Below are 22537 nucleotides of genomic sequence, written 5' to 3' on the forward strand. Positions count from 1 at the left end.
AGTTTTATTATCGAAGTATAAGGTAAAAAAACGTTTATTTATTCGGAATTACAAGTATGAGGCGTATATAAGCCTTTGAAATGCGTCCTCTTGGATAGAGCACTTGACCAACAACGAGGTGCTAAGAAGAATGGGTACTGAGAGAAAACTCCTAAATATTGTAAAAAACAGAAAAACGAGTTATCTACAACATATTTACAGAGGAGAAAAATACAACTTCCTACGACTTATAATGGAAGGTAAAGTGGAAGGAAGAAGAGGTCCAAAAAGAAGAAAATGCTCCTTCTTGAAGAATGTAAGAGACTGGACAGGCATGGACACATATTCGATACTAAGAACAGCTCAAGATAGAGAGCAATTTGCTGTAGTTATAGCCAACCTTCAGTAATGGAGAAGGCACCTTAAGAAGAAGAAGCAGAATAACATTGCCTACATTTTTTTTAAATACCTTTTTTGATATTCTGTACCGTAATCGAATCATCGAGCAATGTCGCACTAAAACTCACTCTGTATATATGTAATTATATATATATATATATATATATATATATATATATATATATATGTATATATATATATATATATATATATATATATATATATATATATATATATATATATATATATATATATCGAGAAAAGGAGTACGAGCGCCAATCCAAAATAAACTAAGGTACACTCGAAGAGTGGTGGGTTTTTCGGTCAAGTGGAGAAATAAAAGACAAAGAAGGTGGCTACTTCATCTATTTATTGAAGACGTTTCGCTTTCTGCTCAGAAAGCATCATCAGTTCATCTAAAAAGAACAATATGAAACCAAACATCCATAGAGAAGTTACAACAAAAGTGTGTTACCTGACAGAGACATGTAGCAGTCAATGATGTTAAAAAAATGAAAAAACTTACGAAACTGGACATTCAGAGTTAACGTTGTATAAAATAATTAATTGAAACTAGGTATAGTTTGCAATTTAACAAAATTAGCACAGCAAAAGAACATGTGATAAAAATACATGCATTAAAAACTTAAGTAAAAAACATTAAGATTTATTTTAAAGATATATATATATATATATATATATATATATATATATATATATATATATATATATATATATACATCAATAACATCAACAAAGGGTTATTAGAACTTAAAGCCATTTTATTAGAGAATTCGTACCCAATTAAAATAATTAACAAATTTTTATTTAACAATCCTAATAATAGAATGATTGACATGAATCAAACAAGAGAACCAAATCAACAAATCATGCAATCTCAATTTACTTTCACATCACTACCTTACATACCAACATTAACTCCCAAACTAACTAAAGTCTTTGCTAACTATTCTGATATTAAAATTGCAACAAAAAATGTTAAAACATTAGCATCATTGTATACAAAAACTAAATCACCTATTAGCATTATGGAAAGCTTAAATATAGTTTATATAATACCATGCGAAAATTGTGATAAGTCATACATCGGACACACATCTAGAAATCTAATAGGCAGACTAACATCACATAAAAGTGACCTTAGAAATAATAAAAATACGTGTGCATTAATAGATCATGCAATTAATAAAAATCATTCATTTAATTTCAATGAAACTAATATATTAAGACGTGAAAACCAATTAAATAAAAGAGAATTCTTAGAAATGGTATGCATAAATAAATATCAATGCGTTAATAAAAAAACTGATATTGATAAACTAAGCAATATCTATAATTACATTCTGTCTTACGAAAATTAATACTATAATTTTCCGATATTAGATTTTCTGACTATAAATATTATAATTTCAAAAAATTTAAATATTCATATTTGGCGCCACTTTGTACGTAACCATAATAACAATCAAGAGCTAGTTATCAACAACAAAAAATATAATAAACAGAAAAGAGTGTCTTTCTGACATAAATCAAACATCAACATAATCAATGTCATAATGAATTTTTACAAAATTAAATTAAATTGGAATATTGTACTTATATAACTGTATAATTTTTAAAATAAGTTAAGTTTTAAGGTTTTGTAAATTTGAAAATTTAATGGATTAACCTCATGTTGTAAGTTTTTATACTAGTTTTATACAATGCTATTTAGTTCTAATTTCGTTGTATTTACTGATACCATATTTTAGCATATCCTGATGAAGCAAATAAATTTTGCGAAAGCTTGATTAAAGAACAAAGAGTTTTACTTTCCTGCCCTATTAATGACTGCAACCTCAAAATAAAACTTTATATTATATATATATATATATATATATATATATATATATATATATATATACATATATATAATTTGAATGGGAAGACATTATGTCATATTTAAACTTGCTAGGAAAGGCACCCCTCACCCCCGGATTATCCCTTTATTTTTTTGAAATTACTTCACGTTTTTTTTATTTTATTTGGATTCTACTTTTTGTACTGGTTTCAAAAATGTATAATACATTAGGCTTGAAGTGATTAGTTTGTGAGATAGACAACTTTTCTTTGTTTACCCTTTGCAAGAAACAATCGAATTTGTAGGTTTATACTACAAAAATAATAATTGTACAACAGCTGCTGCTAGAATTTTTAATAAAACACCACAATAGACACGCAACTCATAAATGTGTGATTGAACTGATGCAGAAATTTAGAGCAAGAGGGACAGTTTGCAATAAGAAACATAACCGACAGGGACTCGTAAATAACGAAGCAATCCAAGTAGCCGTTTTAGGACAAGGTAACTTAGGCAAGACAATCACAATCCCTGTCAACAATAAGCAGATCAATCGGTGTTTCACCTTCTTTAGCCTACCGAATCTTCCATAAATTTAAGTTCCATCCATTCGAAATTAAATTCGTATAACCAATATACAGGGTGAGTCATGAGGAACTTTACATACTTCTACCATATGTAGAGTCCCTCAGGGAGCATATCATGTGGACACTAAAAAATGTCAACTCCTGTTCTTTATTAATTAACACGGTGATTGGTGTAATTGACCATTTATTTAATTTTACTGTAGTGTTTATACGGCTCATTTGATTTTTTTAATTTTTGCATGATACAGTACACTACTATCAAGCATTCGACTGGTATTAGCTAAACTAAAAAATTCCAGGACTGGTTTTGGAAAAATTAATTTAGGGATTCGTATTAAATATTACACCCTGTATAAATTTTTTTTAAAATGCAATAAGTGATTTTCAAACTACATAAATAGCCAATGAAAACGACATATGCGACAATGTTGTCGCACTTTTATTAAATTTTTAGTGAACGATCAAATCTTACCAAAAATAGAACAACCATAATGAAGTATCAAATTATAAGATATTAATTTAAACAAATGTTATAAATTTCAAACATTTTAATTAAAATGAGTTCCTACAACATAATCTAATACGTAGAAAATTAACATCTTTACTGTCACTTTGTATTATCTCTACGATAGAATCAATTGTTTTTCAATTTTAAATTTTTACTCATAGATCGTATTGGGGCATTATTTTCGATAAATAATAAATTAAATTGATTAAAAAGTCAAACCTCTTGTATGTGTTAGTTTTTGTTGATTGTAAATGATTAAAATTTTATGTCAAATAATAATACATTGCATCAACTGTACTAAATAAAAATAAATCTAAAATGAAGGTTGGCGTTGACCGTTTGACGTTTCTTGATATTTTATACCCATTGTCATTGTCATTATCAATTGTTATTTATGTGTACAAGAATACATATTTCTTCTGTCATATCTACGTTAAGTACATTGTGTTAGTTTTGGTAGAGCTTTTGTTACTTTCGTTCAAAATGCCACATCAGTTTTCGACCACAGAATATGCAGACATAATATTTGTTTATGGATTCTGTAATGGGAATGGTAGGGCTGCTAGTAGAGAATATCGCAGGAGATTTCCTAATCGTCTAACTCACAGTCATCCAACATTTGGGTCAGTTTTTAATTATTTGCGAGAAAATGGCACTTTTCCTAGTGGAACAACAGAGCGACATGTAGATGAAGCGCAGGAAGATGACATTAAGGACGCCGTTACTATGAACCCTACAATAAGCACTAGACAAGTAAGTCGAGAACTCAATGTTACTCAATCAAAAGTAAGTAGAGTCTTACAAAAAAATAATCTATACCCATATCACATTCAAATGGTTCAGCGACTACATGCTGGAGATGAGATCGATAGGTTGGAATTTTGTAGATAGATTAACAATAATCGACCAACGCTATACAGGACACTATTTACAGATGAAGCCCAATTTACCAGAGACGGGATAAATAATTCACGAAATTCACATGTGTGGGCAGAAGAAAATCCCCATGCTATTCGAGAACGTCGTTCTCAGTTAAGGTTTTCGGTTAACGTGTGAATTGGTGTCATAAATAACCAATTAGTAGGTCCTCACTTTTTTGATGGTCCTTTAACAGGGCAGGTCTATTTGAACTTTCTACAAAATATTTTGCTGAATTTGCTTGCCAACGCGAACGTTGCTATCCGAGGGATGTATTTTCAGCATGATGGGGCACCCCCACACTTTTTACTGGCAGTGAGACAACATCTCAATAATGTTTATGGCAACAGGTGGATAGGACGTGCAGGTCCTATTTCGTGGCCTTCAAGATCCCCTGATTTCAATCCCGTTGATTACTATATTTGGGGACGATTGAAGCAACTAGTTTACGCAGTGAATATTAATAACCGACAACAATTAATTGATAGAATTATACATTGTTGTAATACTATTAGAAACGATCCCCAGAGTATCCCTAATTCAATACGTCAATTAACAATTCGGCAACAAAAATGTGTACAGGCTGCAGGGTTCCATTTCGAAAATCTATTTTGAATTATTTTTATTTTGTTACCATTATTGTATCTTTTCCAGTTCTAATTTATGGGTTTATCATAACTATGTACATATTTTTAGTTTTTTTTTTAAATTGTTCTTCGTTATTGTTAGTAGTTACTGTTTTTTGTTGTGCAGTGACTCAGTTTATCATTTCAATTAAAATGTTTGAAATTTATAACATTTGTTTAAATTAATTACCTTATAATTTGATACTTCATTATGGTTGTTCTATTTTTGGTAAGATTTTATCGTTCACTAAAAATTTAATAAAAGTGCGACAACATTGTCGCATATGTCGTTTTCATTGGCTATTTATGTAGTTTGAAAATCACTTATTGCATTTAAAAAAATATATACAGGGTGTAATATTTAATACGAATCCCTAAATTAATTTTTCCAAAGCCAGTCCTGGAATTTTTTAGTTTAGCTAATACCAGTCGAATGCTTGATAGTAGTGTACTGTATAATGCAAAAATTAAAAAAATCAAGTGAGCCGTATAAACACTACAGTAAAATGAAATAAATGGTCAATTACACAAATCACCCTGTTAATTAATAAAGAAGAGGAGTTGACATTTTTTAGTGGCCACATGATATGCTCCCTGAGGGACTCTACATATGGTAGAAGTATGTAAAGTTCCTCATGACTCACCCTGTATAATTGGTGTATTTTTTATACAAGAGGTAAATGAAGATTTTGATCGTCGTCTCGAATTTTGCGAATTAATGACACGATGCATCATTAATAATCCACAATTGTTAATCCACAATATTTGCTTTTCCGATGAATGCTCATTTTTATTAAATACATAATATTCTCATATTGTGCGTGAATTTCACACACAGCATCCTCAAAGGTTAAATTTATGGTGTGGTATCTTAGGAAACGCTTTGGAGATCACATTATCAGACCCATTTTTATTACTGGAAACTTAAATGGTGCATCGTATCTTGAGTTAGTTAGGCAAGTAGTTGATCGTATTAGAAAAATAGTAGAAAATTCTCATAATCTTTTCGAAGATTTGGTTGTATTTTAACATGATAAAGCTCCTCCACGCTCCTGCTCTACCTGTGCGACAATTTTTAAACGAAACTTTTCCCGCTCGTTGGATAGATAGAAGGGGACAGATGATGGATTGACCATATAGCTCACCGGATTTAACACCCCTTGACTTTTTCTTATAGTGGTATTTAAAAACAAAAATTCATGCTACTCATCCAGAATCTCTGGATGATTTACAACAAAGAATAGAGGATGAATGTTGACCATAAATGCAGACGTGGTAAGCATTGTCAGAGAAGAATTTTAAAATAGATTGTACTATTGTAAGAAAGTAAATGGCGGTAATTTTGAACAATTATTGTAAACATTTTTGGTAGTGAAATGTTCATTCTAAATGTTTGTAATAAAATTGTAAAAAAAATAATTGTTTTTCAATCCAGTATTCTTGATTTTGTATTTATTTTTCTTATAAATTAATCACTTTAAAGATCATCATTTACAAAGAGGAGAATCCAAGAGAAGGAGAAAAATTAGACTAAAAACTAGAAAATTAGAAGAAGAAAAAAAAAGAAAACGTTATTTTAGGTGGATAGTTTTATCAGAATATATCAGAATATATATATATATATATATATATATATATATACTTTTCTTGGGTGTATTACCAAAAAAAATTATATATATATATATATATATATATATATATATATATATATATATATATATAGTAAACTCTTAAATATTGGGGAAATCTGCAAGAAATACTCTAATGTGTATCAATTGTTTCACCGAACGTTTTCGCCAAAGAGAATTTTTGGCTTCTTCAGGGCTGAAAGAGAATAAATTATAATTAGCTACCATATATTATCTATTAAAACATTATTGATCTTACCGTAACTTAGAATTGTAGAGTTAGAATATTAAAAAACTTTGCTAGTAACATAGTGGTGTTTTTTGTTACTATGTGCAAAAAAAGTTTTTTATAAGAAATGAAATGTATGGTAGCTTCGAACTTGACACGTAAAGGCTTACCCAAGGTTAATCGAAAAACCCAATGCAACTACATTTAAAAGGAGGTAATTCTTTGAAATGTCGGCAATAACTAAATTTTTGATTTTTAGATAGTTAAAAGTGAGGTTCTGTTTAAGCCAGAACGCAAGCGCTGACAACTTCATTATTAGTTGGTATGAATCTTTATGTCGTTAAGGTTCATTGGTAAAAAACGAATGAATTTAAATCCCAGTAAAGGGAAATATTATTTTGATTTTCTTTATTTAATTATATTATATTGTTCATGTATTATTGAATCTTATTGAGACGTATCTAAGAAAAGCAAGGGAATGTTATATATTTTTTGTTAATGAAAATTAATTATAAAGGTATGTTAGTTGTTAATGGATATATCAGTCAAGTTAGTAATCTGTAATATAGTATTGTTCTTGGTATCTGATTTAAGTAACAGGTGGTATATATCGCTTAGATTCTTGATGTCACTCTTAACATTAATGGAGAAATCGTTAAGGAAAATATAAGACATTTCAATGAACTCTCTTTTAGATTTATTGTTCTCACGGTGGAGAATTGTGGTGTTAGTATAGTCCATGAGATGACCAGTGGAATGGACATGTTTGGCTAATGCACAACGGTCAGGGTGAAGTCGAGAATCACTTTTGTGTAGTGTAATACGTGATTTCAATAATTGAGATGTTTGACCGATGTAGGAATTGTTGCAAGAGAGACATGGAATGTTGTAGACAATATTACTAAGCCTATCTATGGGAGTCTTATCTTTTATCTTAGAATAAAGATTATTAATTGTTAGGGCTGATCTACAAGCTACATTAAGTTTAATGTTGTTATTATTATTGCCAAAGCTATTTTCAACACTTTTCAGAATCCTTGTTAACCCCGGAGTGATATCTCTGAAATATGGTAATGAAAAATATTTGTTTATAGGAGTATCAGAGACTGGGTTCCCACTTAAGACATCAGGATCAGCATTGTTAGTCGCGAAGGAAGGTGAAATATCTTCGTCATGGATAGTATTAAACAAAATCTTATTAACTAATGGTGTTGGATAAGCGTTTGAAATAAAAAGTTTCTGTAGGATTTGTAGGTTTTTTGTATGAAATGAAGGATCTGATAGTTTTGTTACTCTATTTTTCATCTGTTTGATTAAGTTGACTTTGGTAGAATTATTACGGTATGAGTTGTAGTTAAGGTATCTACCAGAATGGGTCGGTTTTTGATACCAATCTATTTTGATGTTGTTGGTTTCCCTGATCATCCTTATGTCGAGAAAGGGGACGGACCAATTACCATCTTCCCTCTCTATAGTGAACTGGATGTAGGGGTCATAACCATTAAAAGTGTCTAATAGTTCATCTACCTTGTCATTGGGTATAGCCAAAATGATATCATCAACATATTTTTTAATAAATGGAATATCAAAGGATAGTAAAGGAATGACTGAGTCTTGTAGATCAGCCCTAACAATTAATAATCTTTATTCTAAGATAAAAGATAAGACTCCCATAGATAGGCTTAGTAATATTGTCTACAACATTCCATGTCTCTCTTGCAACAATTCCTACATCGGTCAAACATCTCAATTATTGAAATCACGTATTACACTACACAAAAGTGATTCTCGACTTCACCCTGACCGTTGTGCATTAGCCAAACATGTCCATTCCACTGGTCATCTCATGGACTATACTAACACCACAATTCTCCACCGTGAGAACAATAAATCTAAAAGAGAGTTCATTGAAATGTCTTATATTTTCCTTAACGATTTCTCCATTAATGTTAAGAGTGACATCAAGAATCTAAGCGATATATACCACCTGTTACTTAAATCAGATACCAAGAACAATACTATATCACAGATTACTAACTTGACTGATATATCCATTAACAACTAACATACCTTTATAATTAATTTTCATTAACAAAAAATATATAAAATCCACAAGGAAAATAATTCCTGTAGCTGGCTGTATACCACGTATAACAAAAGAGGTTAGTCTTTGTATGTGGGTATATTTTATTTTATAAAAACCCTTAAAAGGGCAACATTACAAGCACGAACGTTTTCGGAACAACTGTTCCATCATCAGGTTAAAATACCTAAAATAAGTATAAACCATTTAATTACAGCAAACGTGGTTTAAAATTTTGACTAGGGTTAAAAAAACAATAAAATGGTTATACTTACAGGTTACCATGCCTGAGCCACCAAAATATTTGGGTAAAAACCCTTTAAAATGTAATGTGTTACCAAAGATTGTACATGTTGTTGATTATATTATATGATGTTTAATATTTTAATTTTAATTATTAAAATTAATAAATAATTTTAATAAGAGTAAGAGGTCTCTTAAACATGACCTTAAACAACACCAGTAATTTACATCTTTTATATCCAATATTAAATAATTATAGAAAAATTTTTAAATTCCAACACCTGGATTGCTGTTATCATTTTAACATCATCAAAGTTTTTTAATCTTTTGGCTGTAGTAATATAATGTTTAACTAACACTGTTTCATGGTTCATTGACATTTTGTTTTTGACACCATTCATTGGTATTTTATCAATCAGTTGCCAACCGTAGTCCGTTTGAAGAGGTTTACTCTCCGGACACTGGAACTCACTTAAGCATGGGTGTATGTTACCTGAAGTAAAATCTAATTAAAATATTAAACATCATACAATATAATCAACAACATGTACAATCTTTGGTAACACATTACATTTTAAAGGGTTTTTACCCAAATATTTTGGTGGCTCAGGCATGGTAACCTGTAAGTATAACCATTTTATTGTTTTTTTAACCTTAGTCAAAATTTTAAACCACGTTTGCTGTAATTAAATGGTTTATACTTATTTTAGGTATTTTAACCTGATGATGGAACAGTTGTTCCGAAAACGTTCGTGCTTGTAATGTTGCCCTTTTAAGGGTTTTTATAAAATAAAATATACCCACATACAAAGACTAACCTCTTTTAAAAAATATATAACATTCCCTTGCTTTTCTTAGATACGTCTCAATAAGATTCAATAATACATGAACAATATAATATAATTAAATAAAGAAAATCAAAATAATATTTCCCTTTACTGGGATTTAAATTCATTCGTTTTTTACCAATGAACCTTAACGACATAAAGATTCATACCAACTAATAATGAAGTTGTCAGCGCTTGCGTTCTGGCTTAAACAGAACCTCACTTTTAACTATCTAAAAATCAAAAATTTAGTTATTGCCGACATTTCGAAGAATTACCTCCTTTTAAATGTAGTTGCATTGGGTTTTTCGATTAACCTTGGGTAAGCCTTTACGTGTCAAGTTCGAAGCTACCATACATTTCAATCCTTATAAAAAACTTTTTTTGCACATAGTAACAAAAAACACCACTATGTTACTAGCAAAGTTTTTTAATATTCTAACTCTACAATTCTAAGTTACGGTAAGATCAATAATGTTTTAATAGATAATATATAGTAGCTAATTATAATTTATTCTCTTTCAGCCCTGAAGAAGCCAAATTAATTCTCTTTGGCGAAAACGTTCGGCGAAACAATTGATACACATTAGAGTATTTCTTGCAGATTTCCCCAATATTTAAGAGTTTACTATATATATATATATATATATATATATATATATATATATATAAATGGTTAATAAATTTGGAATATATTCAATGGTTGAATAGCAGAGGTTTTATCGGTCAATAATTGGCAAATAAAAGTCGTCAACTACTTTATTGATTCATTCGAATACGTTTCGCTTTTATTTTTAAAAGCATCATCAGTTCACTACAAATAAAAAGATTTTAGACTATAAGTAAACAACCAACAGGGTTCATACTTACAAAAACAATTTGTAGGGTTTTATTGTAGATGTTCAAATGAAGCCATCGGTTAAAATCAAATGAACTAGTGTTCTTACAGTTTTTCTTGTATTTTTTTGTTTCGTTTCTCTCGTTTAGTTGTTAATCTTTAATGTTAAGTTATCGTAGAGTTTTTATAACATCTAAAAACCCTACAAATAGTTTTTTGATTTTTAAAATTGTTTTACAATTGTTTTTTAAAAATAAAAGGGAAACGTATTCGAATAAATCAGTATAAATAAAGTAGTTGACGACTTTTATTTGCCAGTTCAGTTCGAGTAGCTGAACAGTGCGGACGTTGTCAGCTCCTAGCGGTGGGTAAGACACCGCAAGTGGCTTGGACGCTTGAGACGATTTAAAGCGAAGAGTGGATGCGATTTTTCTTAGCTTGAACCGCAGAGAGGTTGATTTTATAGGCCTCTCTCGGAGGGCTATAAAAAAATAGCATTTCACCGAATAATCGGGATAACTGTACGGTGCCGTCAGGGATGACACTGTAAGGCTCTGTTGTTTGCATCAGAGTCGGACAGAAACGGCCCCTGCCCTACAGTGTGAGAACTGCAAGTGGAACCCTCCTGGAAACAGGAGTGAACATCCGTGCGAGGTCCTGGGAAGGCACCCAGCATCCATTCGACAGGTGTCGGGTGGAGAGACAAAAAACAGTGCTCTTCTAGATAAACAGCTTTCAATGTCGTTGGTTTCTGATGAAACCCCCGAGCTTCCAGCTCAGTTAGAGTTCATAAACCCCCCAAACCCTAACCTCAACGAGTCAGAGTGTGTGTCGGAAGGCACTACTCCGGACTCGATTCCATCTGCCTCTCCTTCGCCGTCCATTATCATCGATGATATGGACGAGCAATATGACTCCCCCGTCGCTGATGACGAGTATAGCAATGATGCGACTGACCTTCAGTCAGTCAATTCAAACAATGCTGATAATAAATCTACCGCGGACTTTAGTCAAAAACGTTTAGTATTCGAACGCACTAATGTCTACAACGCTCGTCGCAGAGAGGATGGGAAGGCCCCAATCAAACGTCCTTGCTATAGCCCAGAACAAAGTTCTGAAGAACAAAAAGATGTTGCAAGCCAAATGCAACTCCTCATCCAGAAAATGGATGAGATGCAGAAGAGCCAAAATAGGCAAATCGAAGCATTAATGGAGCAGTTATCCGATCTCCGTAAGGAGATAAAAGCAAAGGACAAAGAAAATAAAGATTTAGTTTCACGAATAGTGAAACTAACCGAAAAGAAGGAGGAGGAGCCAAAAGTTCCCGCAAAGCGCTCGCGCGAGGCAAGTGCCAGCAGGCACAATGAAAGTAGGGTCGAACAACCCGAAATACCAAACAAACAGCTTAATAAGGTTGAAAAACCGATAATTGCTGTCAACGAAAATGAGACATGCGAAGAGTCCTGGCAAAAAGTAGCCAAGAAACAAAAAAAAGCGCGGGAACCCACTGCTAAAACCACCAACGAAGCCACGCCCACAGAAACTGTGAGTGTTGCGCAAAGACAACGAGAAATCGTTGAGAAAAGGCAGGAGAAAATAATGGATGACGTGATTAGATCACGTCAATCCAAAAAAGCCCAAGCAAAAGAAACAGAAAAACCAACTACAAGCAAAGAACCAGTGGTACCCGCTGAAAAAGAAACAAAAATGCCGAAACCTCCGGCAATCATTTTAAAAACAGTCAGCGAAAGTCAAAATATCCTGCGGAAAGCCGCAGAGAAATCCATCCAGTCGGACAATAAATTCGCAAAGTCAGGACGGTCTGTGATAATTCAGACTAAAAGCAGAGAGGGGTACTTAGGGATGGTTAAAATCCTAGAAGAACATCGACCGGCTATAAACTTCATAGCCTACCCTATCGACGTCCCAAAAAATAAGAGATTTGTAATCAGAGGATTGCAAACTAATGTCGAATTGCGAACAATCGCAATCGAACTAGAAAATAAAGGCATCGACGTCATCAAAGTAGAGACAGTCTCAGCAACAAGAGATGGGAGAAAAGTACAACTCCCACTATTCAAAATCACGGTTCCGGAAGAGGAAGCTGAAAATACAAGAAAAATCAATAACCTCTGCTATCTTCGAGTAAAAATCGAAGATGAATACAAACAGAAAAGAGAAGTAGTCCAATGCTACAACTGCCAGGACTTTTACCATGGCTCCAGTGCCTGCCATTGCGCCTCGCGATGCGTCAAATGCGGGGACTACCACAGGTCCTCAGACTGCGAAAAAGATAGGGAAACACCGGCCAAATGTGCGAACTGCGACGGAGCCCACACAGCCAGCTACAGGGGGTGCACAAAAGCACCCAAAAAGAAGACAAATACAACGACACAACCAAAATACAAGGATGCACCAAGTGCACCGACCACACGGCCTAACATTAGTTATGCCGCAGCAACAAAGGCAGCAGAACAACCAAAAGCTGCCCCTGTAGCAAACATAACAACTGATGACCTCATGGAAATCGTGAACAACAAACTAAAGCACATAACAGACCATTTTACTGGGATGTTCGAAAAATTCACCCATGCCCTTGAAGCGATGAGTAAATGTAGACCCGAATAATGCAAGTACAGTTGGACGAGCTAAAGATCGGATCGTGGAATTCGGGCGGGATTCGCTCGAAAATTAACATCCTTGACGAGATTACTAACAGACTCGCTATTGAGAACTAGTCGAGAGAATTAAGACAAAAATTCCTGGCTATGTCATCCATAGGGAAGATCGCACCGCGCGCTCAGGTGGCACGGCCATTATGGTAAGAGGGCAAATAGACCATCATCTAGTGGCCACACCACTTGGCCTGGTCACCATGGAAGCGACAATAGTCCGAATCGTCATGTCTAACGAGACGCTGAAAATAGCTTCAGTGTACGTTAGACCACATGACCCGGTACTAAATGAAGACCTCGATCTAATATTAGATTCCGACGAACCGACGATAATTATCGGCGATCTGAACGCTAGATCGCCCAACTGGTACGACCGACGCACGAATATGAACGGTAGACGACTCTGTGCCTATCTCGAAAACAAAAATAACATCATAGTAACGGGTCCCACAGACCCAACATGCTTCCACGGAGAACTTCCCTCACACATAGACATAGCAATTCTGCACAACATAGGGCAACAACATGAAATACATTCAGTAAACGAAGGCGATTCCACGCACAACATAATCGTCATGACCCTAGGCGCAGTGGAATTAAATCCACTGCAGCCTCATCAAACAAAGAAAACAAACTGGCCTAACTTCAGAAGAGAAGTAAGTGAAAACATCGGAATAATCCCAACAATCAACAACATAGAAGAGCTGGAAGAAAGCATAATTAAACTAGAACAAACAATGCTTAATGCCAGCACAAAAACGGAGAATAAAATAACACAAAAAGGCAGATTCAAAGAAATATCAAATGAGCTAAAAGATCTCATTAAAGAAAAGAACAGAAAAAGAAGAAGAGCTCAAAGAACAAGAAACCAAGAAGACAAAAGAATTGCTAATGAACTAGACAGAGAAGTTAAAAGAAGACTAAATGAGCACAGAAGCGAACACTGGGACAAATTTATCCAAGAGCTAAATCCAAATCAATCAGCATTCTGGAAAGTATCTAAAATACTCAGGAAAGACAAAAAACCTATACCACCCTTACACGGAACAAACGGTAGGGTTTTTACAGAACAAGAAAAAGCCGAAGTAATGAGAGAAACACTCGAAACGAACAACATGCAAAACTTTCACCCGGCAGAAGATCTAGACTTCACGGAGGAAGTAGAAAGAAGCGCTAGACGCTTAAGACGGAGAAAAGGCATAGTAGGCCTAGAACACACAAGTCCGGAAGAAATAAAAGAACTGATCAAACTACTAAATCCAAAGAAAGCAGCTGGACCTGATAAAATCACAAACAGGGCAATTAAAAATGTACCAAACAAGATCATTGTGTACATAGCAAACATAATAAATGGAATATTACGTTTGAGATACTTTCCAGACAGATGGAAAGAAGCCGAAGTTATAATGATTGGAAAACCGGGAAAAGACGGGAGCTTTCCACAAAACTATCGACCGATAAGTCTACTATCATGTTTTAGTAAAATAGCCGAAAGAGTAATCCTAAAAAGACTCCAAACAGAGTCTGAAACAATAGGAATGATTCCAGAAGCACAGTTCGGTTTTAGATCCAGGCACTCTTGTGAATTACAAGTACTCAGGCTAACGGAATTCATTACCAAAGGATATAACGAGAAAATGTACACCGCTACAGCTTTTCTAGACGTTAGTAAGGCATTTGACAGAGTATGGCACGAAGGCCTACTCTACAAAATGAGTCAAAGTGGATACAGTGAGGCGATGACATGTCTCCTTGCGTCATACCTGACAAACCGGAGATTCAGAGTTCGAATAGGGCCTGCCCTGTCCGAGGTCGGAACTCTGGAGGCAGGTGTGCCTCAGGGAGCGGTGTTATCCCCATATCTGTATACCATATACACAGCAGATACACCCAGCGATCATAAAACATTGCTCAGCCTGTACGCGGACGATACAGCGCTAGCAACAAGCAACAGGAACATAAACTTTGCAACCAGAGACTTACAGCGCTCTCTGAATCGATTATATGCATGGTGTATAAAGTGGAAAGTAGCACTAAACCCGGAAAAAACACAGGCCGTCATGTTTAGAAAACGTAGACAGATACCCAACATGGAACTAAACCTAGCGAACGAAAACATAGAATGGAGCAATCAAGCTAAATATCTAGGAGTGACCCTTGATCACAAGCTCACATTCACTGAACATGTAAATCAAGCAGTACATAAAGCAAAACTAACAAAGATACAACTCGCCTCGCTAATAGGCAGGAAGAGTAAATTAAACTTTTGGACTAAAATAAGGGTAGCAAACAGCATAATACTACCAACGCTAACATACGCGTCAGTAGCATGGGGACACACATGTAAATCAAATAGAAAGAAACTGCAAGTAGCACAAAACCAGCTAATCAGAGATGCACTAAATGTACCGAAATACGTACCTCTAAGATATCTATATAGAGATACAAAGCAGAAAAGGATTCTTCATACTATGAACGAAAAAGCGTACGACATCTTCAATGAGATAAGAAACCACCCCAACAGAAAGCTGCGAGAGCTAACGGATTATGATGCAAACATCAGGACGACACATAGACGGCCTAAACAACAAATAGCTGGATATGTCCCAGTAGCATAAAAGACAATGTAAAGACTGAGATAGGCACAGACTAGTCAAACACAACGCGGGTTAGAATAGGAAAAAAAAAAAAAAGGTAACAACTGGGGTCTAGCATTTTAGAGTTCTGGACACCAGGAACTACCACCAAAAAAATATATATCTAGTTTTAAGTCTTAGCTTTAAAACCGTTTTCTAACTCCGCGAGCGAATTATAGTGACAATGAATAGCCTAAAAACTATTCATATTACAATTGATTCAAGTGACTGATCCCTGTCACGCGCACACATAACACGCGAAACAGTACAAAGAAAGCCTTATGCTCTCTTCGTACAGCCAATTTTTGGCTTAGGCCCTTAAGGCAGGTCTATTTGGAAGACCAGTACGCGATCTTCTGAGCATCGAGGCCATGTGCGGCAAGCATGGGCTCGGTGGCCAGACCGGTCGGATATCCAGCCGGCGAGGAGAACAAATTAACTTTTGCCAAATCGGCGGCTGAATGTCCGAACACACACATTTCCCTGTACGGAGGGGCACCAATTACGGTTGGTGCCTCTCCGTGCAGGGGCACACACTCTTTAGGGACATCAGGTCCAAAGTAATGCTCATGCCAAATTAAATTCAGTAAAGTAACTAGGGAGAAAAGCTCTTAGCTACCCCTTAATTTCAGGTGGCCTAACCACAACAATGTAGATACGGAGGGTTTTTTCATTACCCAAATAGCCCGACGTAAAGTTCATAAGCCTTCGCTGCGTATGTCAGACGTAGTGAAGGGGTGGAGGAAAAACCTGGGGGTCAGATAGGTACCGATCCAGAATGATTAGCTCTTCTGGAGCGAGACCGGTTTGATCTTCGGACATGTGGATCCCACTGACTAGCAGTGGTATACACATGTCACTAGGGGTTGGGTTGAACGCCTCGCGTGTGTATGTGTGTGTTTTATTTGCCAATTATTGACCGAAAAAAACCTCTGCTATTCAACCATTGAATATAATTTAAATTTAATCAACGGTCGTATTTTTAGCTATATATATATATATATATATATATATATATATATATATATATATATATATATATATATATATATATTTTAGTGGATTTTCTTGGGCTTAGGTTCATAAAAAAATTTGATTTGATACTAAGGCATTTTCATATATTTTTTCGACGTTTCGGCAGGAAATCCATGCCTTTTTCAAGAAGTAATATTGACTAAAAAACATTTTATGATAGACATAATACGATTTATGTAATCTAAATTAAGATGTAATGTATGTAATTTAAATCGTATTATGTCTATCATAAAATGTTTTTTAGTCAATATTACTTCTTGGAAAAGGCATGGATTTCCTGCCGAAACGTCGAAAAAATATATGAAAATGCCTTAGTATCAAATCAAATTTTTTTATGAACCTAAGCCCAAGAAAATCCACTAAAAAAATATATATTAAGGTTCAAGAACTAAACTCAAACTATATATATATATATATATATATATATATATATATATATATATATATATATATATATATATATATATATATATATATATATATATATATATATATATATATATATATATATATATATATATATATATATATATATATATATATATATTAATATATATAAAAACGTGGCTTCATGGTATTTTTTATAGTTGCTCTTGAGGAAAGAGTAGACAATAGGAAAATAAATTTACTAAAAAACTAAAAAAAACTATAATATTATAAAGTAAGTTTTATATATTTTTAAAATAAATAAAGTATTATAATTTTAGAATATCAAATAAAAAATATACCATACATGATAATCAGAATAATGAAAAATCAAGCATCCATCAAATCATAAACCAAAAATTATCAATAAAAAATGAAATAAACTTATATCCAAATCAAATACCTCTTATTTTATTCTTTCATTTACTTTTTTACCAGTGACTCAAAAATGTAATCTTTAATTTTCAGTTAAGAAAAACAAATAATTCAAAACTAATAACTCTAATCTAAATAGATGGTCGTGGCTGATAGTCTCTGTTGACTAAATGACAAAACTAACCTTTTTTTCTTCAAAACGGCTGAATCCACCTCATTCTTCTTCGATTGTAACCTGTCCACCTCGCTGGTACTTCCCAGTTTCTCCAACTACGCCTTCTCTCTCCTCTGCCTATCGTTTTCAATAAAACCATTCTAAAACTGCATTACTCTTTCCCAACTCCTCACTCAAACTCCTAATTCCAAGACAACTCCAATCTGTCTCTACAGACACAAGGATACCTCAACTGATCGACTTATCTATCTGTTCATGTATTAATTTTAACTCTTGAATATATAAAATCAAGCTTGAAGGTATGTACATAATAAGATGTACTATAGCCAATTTTTTTAGCATCTTCATCTCGCATAGAGAGAGATTTTAATAGCGTAACTCCGCGCCGATTATATTACTAGTCAAACAAACTTACCGCATCCATATACAGGCTGCGCATATTAGAGGAATGTAAAAAATGTAACAAATCATTAAGGAGCGTTGTTAATGCTCTTTGTACTGGTACAGAAATAGCCATCTCTACAGTAACGTAGTACCCTCTGTTTGACTCGATGCTATACAGCCCCTCGATTTATTTTTTATATTCCTGTTTTTCTTAATAAATGTAAGTACTTAATTACTATATTGTAAGATTTTTAGTGAGTCTTTATAAGGTTGGTAATATTCCTTATTGTCATTGTTATACGTTGCTTCTCTTCATTTTATTAATAAATTTCCTTACTTATTCATTTTATTTGTTTTCTGTCATCATGCTATAACATTTAATTTGTCTATTCTTTAAAAAAAATATTGCTAATATTAAAAACTTAACCCATATAAAAATAATTTAAAATATTCAAGCCATATTACTAGTTTATTTTAAACTTGAATACATTAAACCCATTGCAAACCAATGAAGGATACTAATATCCTATGAACTGAGAGAAATACACAACCGATAAACTGATCGTTGACCTCTCTCACTAACTGTTCTTTAATAGTTATGTGGGCTTTGCAGAGACCACGTAAAATTGGTTTCCGTTGTCCTGATTATTAAAATCAATAATAGTGTTATAAACATAGGTACACATACATATATTTTATTTTTTTTGTATATGCCAAATGTTCAGCAATTATACATAATACTTAAACGACACTTACCGCTAATATAACAGCATGTTTTCCTATCATTTTCTTAATTGTTTAGTGACACTTACAGTTAAATAGTCTTTAGATATTAACCAAAATAGTTCGCTTTATTTTTTCATCACTTTATTTTTAAACATATACCATGCTTAATTGTTCACACACTGGTACGACCTTAGCCAACACAGACTGATATGTTTAGATTGAGGTCTAATTCAAGTCATAAAATCGCAGTCTCGCTCTTGAACTTGCTGTCTCAGCGGAGGCAGCCGGTATTCGGTAGAGGGGGTATTAATGAAAGCTGGGCTGGAGTCTCTCTCTATAAGTTCTAGTATTGTAATGATTGTAGTATGTACTTTATGGGGACTTAAGGGACATTTTATTTATTTATTTATTTACGCTGTAACCACTAGGGTTATTAGCGACCTAAAAAATATACATAATACAGGTAAAGTTAGAAAAAATTACAATAATTGATACAGTCCTGAGTCTTTAAGATAACTTATTGTGTTTTTAATGTTCATGTTTTTTCCTAAGGCTTCCTTTATATTATTTGGGATAGTGTGCTTCTTTTTTGCTGCTTCATATATTTGGCACTGAGTTAGTAGGTATAAAACTACATTATAATACACAACCTAGGTTTGGCGTGATTGGTTGGTGGGTGGGTCCCAATTTAAAAATTGGCGGGTTTCATGTTTATTAAAATGACAATTGAGATATTGGCACAGTATATCGCTAAAGAATTTATTATACTGTGGTATTGGTACAAAGCGGATGATATTCACATTTTAGGATCAAGCTGGCTATTTCATTTTTATTAGAAATCTAATTATTTTTCTTTTGAGATTATGTAGTTAAAATTAAATTCTGACTTGTGTTTATTTTATTTTGATATGCTAGTGATGCTTTTTTTATTAGATATATAGATATTGTTTTAATTTTTTTGATTAGGTAATTTTTTATTAATATTTAGAGGTTCCTCTTATTATTTTTATTTCTGTAGTGTCGTAAGCTTAGACAGTGTGAACCCGACTTTAGGGTGTTAGCTGACGGCTGTCTGGCAACCGTCAGCTGTCAACCTAAAAAAAGGACACTTGTAATTAGTGGTCTGTGCTTATAAAATTGCTGTAAAAATATAAACATTTGTGTTCACCCTTTTAGCGGGTATTTTAGTAAAATAAAACTATTTACCGTAATTGTCGTATTATTACAAGGATACTACAATTATTTGGCGACGAGAAAAGTTGTGGAAGTTTGGGTGAAGCACAAAATATTGTATTTTTTTACGGAAAGTTGAATTTGGAATTTGCAAGTCATGTCCTTGAACCAGGGTAATTCAGAAAACGTGGTTTTGCCAATCCAACCGACTGTTACAGTGGTTAATACTGGGAACATTTCGACATTAGCAGTTTTCAAGCAAGGTGATGATTTTGAAGTATTTGAAGAACGGCTAGACCAATTGTTTATGGCAAATATAATAGAGGGTACACGAAAGGTTGCTGTTTTACTTACCTTGTTAAGTGAAGAGGTATACAAGATTTTGAGAGACCTATGTAGCCCTGAGAAGCCGAATGGTAAAGACTTTGATACTTTAATACAGTTATTAAGACTACATTTTAAACCAAGAGTGTCTGTCTATCGCAGAAGGATTGTTTTCGATTCATTAAGACAGGGCCAAGAGTCTATTAATGATTGGTATTTAAGGGTTAAAAATGCAGCTACACAATGTGATTTTATGGACAAACTGATGTATAGAGTCCAAGATAAATTTGTAACAGGCATGAGGCCAGGTCATATATTGGACCGTTTGTGTGAGGAGAGTCCGTCCAAAAGTTTTCAAGAACTGTTAGAGATAGCTTTGAACAAAGAAGCAGCCTTGAGAGAACAGTCCAGAAATAATGCTGAAGTGAATAAGCTACAAGAAGTTAGACAAAAAGCAAGTAGTACTTCTAGTAGTAATATTTCCAGAAATGGTGAGAAAATAGTGGAGAGACATAGTGATAAAGAGAGACATAGTGATCCAGAAGACTTAAGGTGTAATTTCTGTAACAAAACCAAGCATAATTTTAGTAAATGTAAGTACCGAACATTTATTTGTAAAAAATGTGGCAAAAAGGGTCATATTATGGCAGCATGCAAATTAGAGCAGAATCATTTGGTGGAAGAGGAAGAAAATGAGAATATACTTTCATTGTACAACTTAACAGACATTCAACAAGTTAATTTTATAAAGCCACTGTATATTCCAGTTGTAGTAGATGATAAGGTGTCCACACAGATGGAATTGGATACTGGAGCAGGTATTTCTTGCATGCCTCATAAGTTTTATTTAGATAATTTAAGCTACATTCCTTTGAATAAAACAGGTATTAAATTAAAAACCTACTCTGGAGAAATTGTGAATCCAGAAGGGAAAATTACTGTAAAAATTTCTATACAGAATGTTTCAAAAATTTGTAATTTTACAATAGTCAAGAAAGCTACTAAAATGTTGTTAGGTCGCGATATAATTAGTAAATTTAACATGTCTTTAAAAAATTCCAAAATAACAATTAATGACCTAGCTATTCAAAATAAAAACAATGAATTGGATAAAATATTGTCAAAATATTCAAAGCTGTTTCAAAGGGAGTTGGGTAGGTACAATGGGGAAAAAGTTACTTTATAAATAGATGAAAATGTAAAACCAGTTTTCCACAAACCTCATCCCTTACCATTTGCTTTTCGGGAAAAGGTGGAGGTGGAACTAAAGCGGTTAGAGTCAGAGGGTGCTATTGAACGGGCAGATAATTCTCTGTGGGGAACACCATTAGTACCAGTTATGAAACCTAATGGCAAAGATATTCGTGTTTGCGCTAACTATAAAATCACAGTAAATAAATATTTAAAAGATTTCAACGATCCATTGCCCCGTATTGAGGACATTTTCGCCGCGTTACAAGGAGGACAAAAATATTCAAAACTCGATTTTCTCAATGCTTATAACCAGTTAGTACTAGATGATACAACTAGTGAGTTATTATCTTGGAGCACACCTCTAGGTATATATAGAATAAAGCGGTTACCTTATGGCACGAAGCCAGCCTGTTCTATTTTTCAAAATGTAATTGAAAAGGTTTTGCAGGGGTGTCGGGGTACAGTAAATTTTCTGGACGATGTAGTAGTAACAGGGAAAGACGATAGAGAGCATTTAGAAAACTTGGAGGAGGTGTTAAAGCGACTAGAAAGAGCAGGGTTTAGATTAAACGAAAAAAAATGCGAATTTTTCAAAGAAAACATTTATTATTTGGGACACAAAATATCACAAAATGGGTTGGAAAAAGACGAAGAAAAGGTAAGGGCAATCATAAGTGCTCCTAGACCC

General features: G+C 33.5%; 2 protein-coding genes across 4 annotated transcripts in view; one reads left to right on the forward strand and one right to left on the reverse strand.

Annotated features, from left to right (window-relative positions):
- LOC140441412 (uncharacterized) overlaps nt 1-19415 on the reverse strand; it is a 284085-nt gene extending 264670 nt beyond the window's left edge. Inside the window, exon 1 of one of the 2 annotated variants that reach the window (XM_072532126.1) lies at nt 19189-19415. In XM_072532126.1, the coding sequence (XP_072388227.1) occupies nt 19189-19218 (30 nt within the window). In that variant the 5' untranslated portion in view covers nt 19219-19415. The remainder of the gene's footprint in view (nt 1-19188) is intronic. The other variant, XM_072532125.1, reaches the window with a different exon arrangement.
- Nucleotides 1-22537, forward strand: part of LOC140441413 (uncharacterized) — a 356383-nt gene that overhangs the window by 35961 nt on the left and 297885 nt on the right. The window lies entirely within an intron of this gene.

The sequence above is a fragment of the Diabrotica undecimpunctata genome, chromosome 5, assembly GCF_040954645.1.
Source record: "Diabrotica undecimpunctata isolate CICGRU chromosome 5, icDiaUnde3, whole genome shotgun sequence".
NCBI lineage: Eukaryota > Metazoa > Arthropoda > Insecta > Coleoptera > Chrysomelidae > Diabrotica > Diabrotica undecimpunctata.